This window comes from Nicotiana tabacum, chromosome 21, assembly GCF_000715075.1.
Source record: "Nicotiana tabacum cultivar K326 chromosome 21, ASM71507v2, whole genome shotgun sequence".
Taxonomy (NCBI): domain Eukaryota; kingdom Viridiplantae; phylum Streptophyta; class Magnoliopsida; order Solanales; family Solanaceae; genus Nicotiana; species Nicotiana tabacum.
Genome location: NC_134100.1, coordinates 19606189 through 19618523, shown reverse-complemented (window position 1 = coordinate 19618523; position 12335 = coordinate 19606189). Strand labels below are relative to the sequence as shown.

Sequence of the window (12335 nt, the reverse complement as noted above, 5' to 3'; positions counted from 1 at the left end):
AAATTCCCAAAAGAAATTTTAAAAAGGTACTTTTCTTTTTTTCCTTCTTCGAAGTCTAATCCATATTCGTTATTAGCATTCTTGATAATATCGTATTCATATAGTATCAACCAATTATAGTTAACGTTTAATGTTCGTCACCATTAAATTCTACTCGTTTCAATTTAGATAATGTAGTTTAACTCGTCACGGAGTTTTAGAAAAAAAAAAGGACTTTTAAAATGTGTGGTCTTAAAAACTTAAGGGGTAAAATCTTTGTGGGCCATGACATTTGTCCGGTTATAAAAGCCTCTCATTAAGGGTAAAATTGGTAAAATGAAGAGTTTAAAGTTGAATTATTTTCAATTGGCGAAATGGCTTCCTGGCCACTTAAACTTGTCGGGTTTTAATAGCCGATACATAAACTTATAACTTTCCCATTTGAACACTCGAACTCGTTTTTTCCATAACTAATAAACACATTTGACCATTGACCATGCCCATGTGGCGTCAGTTGGTCCTAATCAGCAGCCCGCGTGAGGAACACGACGCACATGAGCGTGAAAACCCCATTCCCAACGCCCAACAGTACAAAATACCCCCTTCCTCCATTTTTAAAAATCTGAAGCTTCATTTTCAATTTTTTTTTCATTTTTCAGACCGTGAAAATGGTGGAAAGTTGTATATTTTATCATTGTAGAGTTGAAGCTAAGTTTTGAACTTCCCCATAACTTCCCCTTCCAAGTTCGTTGATTGAAATCCTTCAAAAGCTTTCCGTACTCCTTCTGGATGTTCAAGGTGATGGTAACAACCCTGTGGAGGAACTCGGATGTTCGGATTCTCTCTGAAATTCCAAGCTAGAAAGACGACACACAACGGCATGCCGACAGTGATCTTCAAAACAAGAGACTACTATGTCATCATGGCGGTTCAATGTAAGAGGACAATTGTTGGTCGATTTCTGAAGACCCAACTCCGAATTATAGGTCAAGATTCTCTAAAAAAATTCCTTTGAAGGGATCTGCAAGAATTGGAGTTTATGATAAATTAAATGTGTTTCTCAGCTTCACTAATGATGAAGATTACAATTTTGTTCTATATAAGCGGGTGATTGAAATTGAAGGTCTGCAAATGTAGTTGCAGAAGTGGAATCCAAAATTTAAGCCTGAAGAAGACCTACCTACCAATAGATCATGTCTGAGTCCTGCTGCTCAGATTACTATTTCATATGCATAACTGGTCTTATGTCAAACATATTCTTGAAGAAGTAGGGACTCCATTGAAGCTTGATGTGGCGACCAAACTATGAACATACCTAGTATGGCGAAGGTAAGCATGAAAATTGATTTACTCAAACCTTTAATCGCCAATGTTTGGGTTGGAGATGAAGATGATGATTTGCCTCTTAAAGATTCGTTCAGCGCATTGAATATTAAGACATACCCAAATTCTGCAAACATTGTAGGAAATTAGGGCACTATCTTGTTAACTATTGAATCCTTGAAATAAAAAAGCTGGAAGAAAAGAAGGAAGAGGAACGAAAGAGTAACATGGAAAAGGATCAAGCTGAGCCACCTGTGAAACAAAATAATGAAAAGTAGATAGCCATTGTTGATGAAGAAAAACGCTAAAGCAGTCAAAGAGAAGGAGTTGATGCTTGACTTTTCGCGCCCTTACGTGTAAGACATCCATTGGTCATTTGTTGACTGGATGAACACGTATGTGTATGTGTAATACACGCGCACATGGTCAATAGTCAGATGTGTTTATTAGTTATGAAAAAAATGAGTTCGAGTGTTCAAATGGCAAAGTTATAAGTTTATGTATCGGCTTTAAAAAACCCAACAAGTTTAAGTGCTTAGGGAGCCATTTCGCCTTTCCAATTATAGAAATATATCATTCTTTTTGAAACAGACTAATAAAAAAATGTGTCGTCTAAATTGAAATAGAGGGAGTATATAACGGAGGGGGAAGTGCACGATAAGCCACTAATAACACATGTATTTACTTTTAAGCCACTTTTTTAAAATGTCTTTAGTTTTTAGCCACTGCTTTAATAAACTTTACCTGCCCGGATGAAAACACCCTTATGCTCATAAAAGTTCAAGACTAAGTGTCCTTAACTTTTGAACTTGCAATTCTAAGTTCAGGACTTCAGGACTACATGTCTTTAACTTTTGAACTTGCAACTCTAAGTTGAGGACTTCAGGACTACATGTCATTAACTGTTGAACTTGGAACTCGAAGTTCAGGACCACCTATCCTTTAGTTCTGTGCTTGTAACTCTAAGTTAAGGACTACTTGTCCTTAACTTTTGAACTTGTAAGTCTAAGTTCAGGACCTATTGTCCATAACTTTTGAACTCGTTAGTCTAAGTTTTGGACCAAGTGTCCTTAACTTTTGAACTTGTAACTGTAAGTTCAGGACCAAGTGTCCTTAACTTTTGAGCTTGTTAGTCTAAGTTCAAGACCTATTGTCCTTCTTTTGAGTTTGTTAGTCTAAGTTCAGGACCTATTGTCTTAACTTTTTGGTTTCTTAGCCTAAGTTCAGGATTTATTGTCCTTAACTTTTGAGCTTGTTAGTCTAAGTTCAGGACCAAGTGTCCTTAACTTTTGAACTTGTAATCTTAAATTCAGGACCAAGTATCCTTAACTTTTGAACAGAGACATAGTCTTTGCGTGCTAATTCAACATATTTGTTTGCCTATCTGCTTGCAGTGGAATCTGTTCCACACACTGAGAACGCTTGGATTCTTGGGGATCTTCTTACTATTCGTCGGACACAGAACCCTCTCACATCTGGCGTGCACATCTGCCAAGTTGAAATCTGCCTGATTTAGATAGATTGATTTTGTTGAACCTATAAATGCGAATAAAGTGTTCACGGGAAAGGGGCTAGCTATCTTTAAACTTTTTGTAGGAAAAATTATTTATGATATAACTATATCGAATTTTCAGTCCACAGATTGTGAAAAATTCAATTTTGCCATTTTACCTTGCAAGTAGTATGTTGATGTTGAGGTGCCTGTCGTTCTCTTGGTAATGAGAGGAGAGGAGTTTGGGAAAGTTTGATCGGGAGAAAAGGTTTTGAAAATTTTGATAGAGGGTTTGGGAAGGAAAAGAGATAGAAGAAAGGGTACACTGTCTTTTCATATTAATTTTAATAGACTAGTAGTTACTTTTGCTCAGCATTAAAAATGCAGATAAAAGTAAATACCACTTTAAAAAGAGGCTACCCTACGCAATTTTTACTATAACGGAGGAACTAGTGACCCATCCTTTTAAAATCATGCTATCAGCCCTGATTACACCAAGTAGTTATTTCATGAGGATTTTTATTTTTGTGCTTCGATGGATGAGTTAACCCAAATGTGCGTTACGTTGTTTATAAGTACTAGTTTTAACATACGCGCGTTGCGCGTGTCCCTCGTGTTAATGAAAAGTAAAATTTTATAAATAAAATAAATAGTATTCAAAAATATGTTTATGTTATTATATAAAATTAAGAGTAGTTCTTCCTTAGGAGTTTGATGTAGTCTAATAGTTCTTCCTTCAGTAGTTTCTCTTGCTTGCTTTATTGTACAAAAAAAGTTATAGGAGTAGCGTTTGATTGAAAGGTAAAAAAATCATTCAACTTTACTTGAGGACTTGGGTACGTACATTGCATGTATATTTCATGTTACTTATTAAAAAATTTATGTAAAATAGTTTACCAACAATTAATTTTTGTTTATCTTTACTCATTTTACGGTACTGCTAAAGCTGTAACCTTATTCTATTAATAACTTATTAATCATATAGGCATCCGAACTCGATTATTATTAACAATTTTTATATATATTTTTTGCTCAATTATTATCTTATTTTACCTAAAAGTTCTTTCTAAAGTACTTTTACTCGCGACCAATTACATATATATGTTCTTTTTATATTCCTATTTTTGTGTACAAAATATATATTGATTAACTTATTCTACCATTTAAAATAATGTCATATTTAAAAAAGATTATCATTTGATTATTTCTTAATATTTAGACAATAAAAATGGACAAAACTTGTAAGTATATTTCAAATTCTACGTCCTTATTGTTAAAAGAAAATAGAATGTCACAATTACTTTTTAAAGTCTAAATTCATGCCACCTTAATATGAATTATCATTAATGTTTTCATTTTTTTTAAATCAAAACTATGACTTAAATGCACTATTTCTTACGTGCCTTTTTAAATATTAGGCATAAAATTGATGGATCAGTTATTTACTTTAATTTTATTTAAAACACACGTTATTTTTTTTTCCACAGAATATATATCCATGAAAGCAACATGTAAGAATTATAATTATGTGACATATATAATTCAAATAAGGAAAATATTTAAGTTAAGTAAAGTTTTAATTGACTTTAAAGTCCTAAATTTTAGGGTTTCCTACCTAGTTCAATGGAAAATAATTTAATAACAAAAATTTTAGTCAATTTCAAGAACTAAATATTAGGAGAATAATTAAATGACTATTTTGTCTAGTGTGAACTCCAATTTTAAAGGATAAAAAAGGCGAACGACATTTCGCTAAGGGCCTTCGTGCTTTTAATATAGTATAGATATAGATTATATCTCAACTGAAAAATAAAAATTAAATCTAAATTAGTATCATCCTATTATTTCTCTTTATAAATTTACGACGACTTTTATGATTGCCTCTCAAAATTACATATATTTTTTCTTTTTGGTACTTCCTTTACATCAAGAGTTTCAGATATTTCATGAGGTTGCAAATGAAAATAGACTTTTTCAAGAGGAAAAAGGACAAAATAAGATTACAATGTAATCTCACTCATATTTGTTAAATCTCTGAGGAAAGAAAAAACAAAAAGAAAAATTGACCTTTTTTTTAATTCATGCTAAACTGCATTTAATTGAGAAGTCTTTAGCGAAATATAAATACCCATGCTTGCTTTTGCATTTTCTACACCTCTTTAGTGAAATCAAGCTTTGAAAAGGTTAGGGGTAAATTATCCTTCTCTTCCTCTTTCTTTGTGATTTTGGGTAGGATTTTTTGGTTGTATTGGGTTCTAAGAATTTAATCTTGATTATTTATTTGATTTTTTGGTTCATTGACATGAAACATCTGCAACATGAACATTCAATCATGTGATATTATTTCTAAAGTGTGGCAAGTCTGGTTTTACTGGCTTTGTTTGAAAAGGACCGACTTCTTATTAATCTCTTTCAAAAAGATTGACATCTTTCAATATTTATTTAATAAGACGCATTTATAGCCACACATAAGGGTGTTCAAATCGAACCGGAAAATCACACCAAACCGAAAAATCAAACCAAATCAAACCGATTAAAAAACCCGACTAGGTTTAGTTTGACTTGGTTTGGTATTGAATAAAAAAATCCGAACCAAACCGACATATAAATATATAAATTTTATTTATATTTTTAAGAGTTTATAGTGATTTTTCTTTAGAAAATGTAGAAATATTTGAGATCCTCTCATGTATTAACCCTGAAAGCGTAAATTAACGAAAAATTATTGTTGGATGACTAAAAAAATAACTATCATGTATTACTAAAAAAATTCTCCCATTAGAATATTTAAATAGATCATATGTTTGTTTATTTTTTCCATATTTACTAAACATGTATTCACTTATCAAAGTTTTATCTATAATTTTAGCAAAGTAAGATTGAAGTAATATTCATGTAACAAAAAAATTCGAAAACCCGTAAAATCCGACAAAACCGAACCAATCCAAACCGATATAGTTGGTTTGGTTTGATTTTGGTAAAAACCGAACCAATCCAAAACGATGTACACCCCTAGCCACACATATGTTATGGCATATTTCATATCTCGAGTTTTAAAAATTTTACAGTCACACAAATAATATGACTTATTATCTCCAAAGTTTTCCTTTCTTCATTAAAGTTTGTGTCAAGTCTAACTAAGATAATATTTTTTTTTTAACTGAGAGAGTAACTCTTTTTACCCATTTTGACTTCATTCTTAAACATAATCAAACATATTTTTCTTCATCTTTAATAATTTCTTTTGATTCTTTTAATTCAATACTTCAATATTAATTTAATCTCTCTGTCTCTTTGTGGTTACAATAAAGTCTCAATAAAAGAAATGGCATCAATGACGAAGGGATTGTTGCAGAGTCCTGAATTGCATAAGGTACTCACTGTTCTTCTGCATATTTCCCATCTATTTCATTTCTTTTGTTAACTTATTAGTATTATATATATCATCCATTTTTTCTGCTAAGTACCTTCTGGAGACTTCTGTGTATCCACGTGAATCAGAGCTTCTCAAAGAACTGAGGGCTATAACTGCAAATCATCCACGGTACTTTCCCTGTACATTCTCTTACTTTTTATTTTCCGATGTAATCCCACAAGTCGGGTCTGCGGAGGATAATGTGTACGCAGACCTTACCCTTATCTCAGGGGCGGATGCACACTTTCTCAAGCGGTATTTGCGACACCGCTTTGTCGGAAAATTTTACTAAAAATATGTATTAATATTGTACGGAAACGGATAAGTAAGAAAAAATGACACCACTTGACATAAATTGTATCTTGGTGTGTTGGTTTATGCTTGATTTTTGCTCTAAGAGATCAAAGGTTCAAACCTCAACTAGCACATTTTTCTTTTGTAAATATTTGAGAGAGCCTTTGTAGTTAAAAATTGTGATGAAGTAGAATTGGACTCAAAATCTTTTTTAACTTAAGATTCAACAAAGCCAATAAACTAAGGTTATTTATTGTCTAAAAGTATAATAACCAAAGTAACATTCTAGTTCTTCTATAAATTTCGACACCGCTTACAAAAATTCCTGCATACGCCCCTGCCTTATCTAGGGGCATATTAATAGGCTTAATCATGAGACACGTGAACTTATGGTCTTTTCTTAAACTTAGATATTTTATGTACATATTTTTTGAAATTGGTATAATATTAACTGTTGGCACCCATGCTCCAAGAAAGTTGAATGATGCACTTGGTTGAATATTAAATTATTAACAACGAGGTATAGAGATAAAATCCCAATAAATATATTTTTTTTCTCTTTTTTTAGTAGTGCACCCAAGTACTAAAAATCCTAGATCCGCCTCTGTCCTTATTTATAGGCATTGAGGTTGTTTTCGATAGACCCCTCAGTTAGTGGCGGAGCCAGAATTTTTATTAAGGGAGTCAAAATATAAAGAAACAAACTCACCAAGAAGTCAAGGGGTGTCATTATATAGTATATATACATATTTTTTTAAAAAATTACCAAGTTAAATAGTGTAATTTTCCGACAAAAGAGTGTCGATTGACACCTCTTGGGTGCATATGACTCTGCCACTGCCCATAGCTTAGGAAGCATAAAAGGAAGAAACAACAACAAGCAAACCAATCAGAAACCGAAGTGAAAGAAACAAGTAATAACGAAAATCCAAAGAATAAGAAAAGGCAAGACTAACACTGAGTAATGCACTAAAGCTACTGTAATGCGCAAAGACAACGCTCGACTACCTAATCTTCTACCTTGATTTGTTAACGTGATTAAAGAACTATGATTGGCTGAAACAACAAATTAATCAGATCTAACCTATCATCCTTTAAAAACATGTATTGAGCATTAATGGCTACTGGACTGTTAATTTTTCAAGTAATGTGTTTAATTAAGAACTTATCAATTTTAATTTTGTTTATGGATCAGGTTCAATATGGCAACTGCATCAGAAGCTGGCCAATTGATAGCTCTGCTTTTGAAAGTGGGAAATGCTAAGAAGACTATTGAAATTGGAGTTTTCACTGGATACTCTTTGCTCCTTACTGCGCTTACAATTCCTGATGATGGAAAGGCGAGTATCATTGATTATTTTTTTTATTTATTCTGAAGGCAAGCTAGTATATATTGTCAAACATTGGGTTACAGGACTAAGGCCCCGTTTGTCCATAATTTTTTAAAAATATATTTCTCCATGAAATGTTATAAGTTTTTGAAATTTTTTCTAAAATGAGTTTTTTAAAAATCAAAAAGTAATTTTGACCATTTCTTCGCACTTTTCAAAAAAAAAAAAACAATTCCCCAATCATAAAACTACAGTATTTTTTTTCAAGTAAGACGCTTTTCAAACATAATTTAAAATATCAAATACCATTTTTCAACTTTACTTCAAAGAATACTTTTTTCAAAAATTATGTAATTCTTATGTCTAAACGCCTACTACATGTCTTCACAAATGCATATTTTATCTAGGAAACCAATCTTTTACTTATCTACAACTTGAGATAAAAAAGGAATTCATACTTTACAAGCTATTTGTAAGTATTCCACAAAATTTCTCATAGTATTTTTATATTTTTATTTTTTTGAATTATTTTTAGTCGGATCCTCGCATCCATATATGTACTAAGATCTATATCCCCAAATCTTAGAATTTATATATTAAAGAATCCGACCTTTAGATTAGCACTCGTGTCGGACACCCGCATCCGTGTTCGAGCAACTTAATAATAAATATTTTCACAAATGCGCATAACATATAAATTCTTAAGGGATGTTTGAGTGCAGATTACAGCTATAGACTTGAATCGGGATGCATACGAGATGGGATTGCCAATTATCAAAAAGGCTGGAGTTGAGCACAAAATCAATTTCATACAGTCGCAGGCTTTATCAGCCCTTGATGAACTCTTGGAAGATGTAAGAAAAATAAACCTTAAATTCTTTTGGTATTGGAAGTTAGTTAGTTCTTAGGAGCTGTTTGGCCATAAATTTTATTCACTTTTTTCAAAATAATTTTTTATTTTCAAAATTTATGTTGATCATAAATTTTTAATTCCAACTTAGATTCCGATTTTGAAAAAGTGCTCCAAGCATGTTTTTCAACTCCATTTTCATAAATTCCAAATAAAGTGTTCTCTTCTCTCCTTTACCAAAAATATAACCAAACCACACTCCATCTCAATTATATGTACTAAAGAAAGTAAAACAAATCTAAATACTGTAAACCTTCTTTTATAAGGGTGGTAGACCGTTCTGGCTTGTGTGCATCTCAATTATTCTACTGAATTTAGTATTTAAATTTGATAGAATTCGTCATTTAAAATTGTAAATGCTGAATGAAAATTTTAAATTTATGCATTCGGAATATAATATTGTGTTATTCCCTCCGTTCTAGTTTATGTGAACATATTTCGTTTTTAGTTCATTTAAAAAAGAATGACACGTCTCCAGATGTTGAAATAATTTAAATTAAACTTTCCGTCTTATCCTTAATGAGAAGTTTTTAAAGCCATAAAAACTATAGCATATTTAATACTACAAATTTTAACGAAAATTTATCCATACAAATGTTATGGCTTATCGAAGACAGACAAATTTCAAAAAATTTCATTTATTTCTTAAATCACATGCTCAATCAAATCGATTTACGTAAATTGAAAGAAAAATAGTAGTATTTTAGTAATTTATCATCACTTACACACACTCATACACAAACGTATACAACAACAATAAACTCAGTGTAATCTCACGAGTGAGGTCGGGGCGAGTAGTGTGCACGCAGCCCCCACCACACACACATATTATGTCGAAATGCTGAGTTTGGTTGAACTCGCACGGGCTGCTTCTCACAAGCATAAGCAGCGAATAACTTACAATAGACCCTTGTGGTCCAGTCCTTTCCTGACCGCACAGATAAATGAAGCTTAGTGCACCGGGCTGTCCTTATTTTCACGTGTCATTTAAAGTATATTCTGTTATTTGCAGCAAAGCAACAGAGGAAGTTTCGACTTTGCTTTTGTCGATGCAGACAAAGGTAGTTATCAAAAGTACCATGAGAGACTGTTGCAGCTGGTGAAAATTGGTGGCATAATAGTATATGATAACACACTCTGGTTTGGAACAGTTGCTATGCCAGAGGAGTCTGTTCCAGAAGCTCGAAAACCAGACAGGCATCACATTATCGAACTAAACAAGTTTTTAGCTGCTGATTCTCGCATTCAAATTTCTCAAGTCCCTTTGGGTGATGGAATTACCATTTGTAGGATACTGTGAAGTTTCTGTCATCTGAAGTTAATGGCGATTGATGAGAAGAAGACAATCTCTTAGGGAGATTTTTCTCCTTTGTTTCTTCTTGGAACTAATAGTGTGAGTTTTTTTTAAAGTTAAAATGGGTATTTAAAAATTAGAGTTGTTTTTGGATATCAAAATAATTTGGAGCTGTTTTTGAATTTTTTTGAGTGATTTGAAGTGAAAATTTTGGAAAACAGCTATTTGGTCTTTTTCAAATTTTCAAAAAATTTCGAAATTCAATTTAAGTGAAATTTGAAATTTTTATGGACAAACGGATTTGTAGCGGGCATTTTGGACATAAGAATTGTAACATTCCGGAGAAAAGTGAGTTTTTAAAATAATGAAAATGGTATTTAAAATTTAGAGTTGTTTTTGGATATGAATATAATTTGGAGTTGTTTATAAATTTTTGTAAGTGATTTGAAGTGAAAATTTTGAAAAAGAATTTTTTTGGTATTTTTTAAATTTTCGAAAAATTTCGCAATTCAATCTAAGTAAAATTTGAAACTTGGCGAAATACATAAATAACCCCTTTAAGTTGTCCTTAACTACTAGACATCTCAACTGAGCCCATTTTCAGTTAGGCACTTCAAGTGACTATCAAGTGTATCAAATAAATACGTGACCTAGTAAGCTCACATCGCGTGTGATTACACATTCGAAAATAATTTTAGAACCAATTAATATTTGACACGTGGCTAAACAATTAAAAATAAAATTAATAAAAAACCTAATAAACTACTCCTTCCGGTCCAAAATAAGTGATGTTTTTGGATGTTTTCACACAGATTAAGAAATTCATCTTTTAGCATTAATTAACAATTAAATTGACCATATTAATCTTTATTATCTCACATAAACACTTCTAACACATATTCCAACACTATTTACTCTAAGGACAACGTAGGAAAAAAATAATTAATTCATTCTTGAAATCTGAAAAAATCACTTATTTTGGACCGGATGGAGTAGTAAATTATAAACAGCACCACCAGCACCCTATTTCTTTCTTCTCTCATAACTATCCCACCCTCCAATCTTCTTCTCCGATGATCCCTCTCCCCTTCTTCATCGCTTCCCCCTTTTCCTTCTTCAAACTCCTCTTCCCTACCTACCGACATATAACAAAATACACAATCTTTTAGTCCAGAAAATAACTTAATTACATAATTATTTACCTTACTGGTAGGTTGAATCAAGTTTTCACATAATTTTGCCAGTGCTTCTTTTAAGTGCCCATCATGAATAACATCATTGTGCTTCATTTTTTACCGTGCCGCCGCCGATAACACCAAGCAGAACAAGTGGAGCGTCACTACCAGTTGCTAAAAGACAATTTAATTGGACCATGAAAAATTTCAAACTGTAGCCTCAAAAGGGAATTGGAGAAGGTCGATTGCCGAAAATGGGATTGAATTATTATGCGTGATTAGTGACATTGTTATGGAGCGGTGGATGTTATTAATTTTTTTTTTCAAGATTCAAGGAGAAGAGGTGAATTAATGGCCGAAATTTCATCGGTGAAAGAGCTACAGATATTTCCGTGTTCAGGTCAAGAAATTTGGTGATGGAAATGAATTGTTTTGGGAGTAGACTGGAATTAAATTGGGAAAAATTAAGAAGGCTCTGAGATCCACATTAAAATTATGGTGGAGATGAATTTTTCGGTGAAGAAATTGGAATTAACATGGGGAAAATAAAAAATCATGGTGGGACCCACAAAGTTTAATCTAAAAGAATAAGGAGAAAACAAAAACACAATAAGCTCACGCGCTCCAATTTAGGTGAAACACACTTGATTTGCCATATCATCCTAAGATGTCTACTGGGCACACTTTTACCGAGCAGAAGATGTCGAACTAAAAATGGTCGAGGACAACTTAAAGAGCCTATTTATGTATTTAGCCTGGAAACTATTATGGACAAACGGGCCTGTAGTTTAAAAAGTCTATCTTTGATAAGAAAAGATAAAAATACTTTCTTTTGCTAGCTGTTGTTGAACTAATTGTCAGCTAGGATATTTCTTTGCGATTAATAGTTCCTTTGGGTGACAATTTATTTTTTCTAGAATTTGCAATAATTGAGTCTACAAGATCTTTTTATGAGATAAGAATTATTTTGAGCAAACAAGAAATACATATTAAAGAAACATGCAGTACATGACTTCCTTAGCGTCACGTAGTACACTTTGGTTACCTAAGCTTGCTATGAGATAAGAATTGTTTGAACATATTTGCACAAAAAAAGTTTATTTTCTTTTACTTAGAGTTTTT

The 12335-nt window shown here is 32.2% G+C and overlaps 1 protein-coding gene across 1 annotated transcript; it reads left to right on the top strand.

Moving 5' to 3' along the window:
* Positions 1-6128: 6128 nt before the first annotated feature.
* On the top strand, positions 6129-12049 carry LOC107799225 (putative caffeoyl-CoA O-methyltransferase At4g26220). The gene is made up of 5 exons (XM_016622316.2): positions 6129-6167; positions 6259-6338; positions 7699-7843; positions 8557-8688; positions 9757-12049. The coding sequence occupies exons 1-5, from the start codon at positions 6129-6131 to the stop codon at positions 10042-10044; spliced, it is 684 nt and encodes a 227-aa protein (XP_016477802.2). The 3' UTR covers positions 10045-12049.
* Positions 12050-12335: the final 286 nt, after the last annotated feature.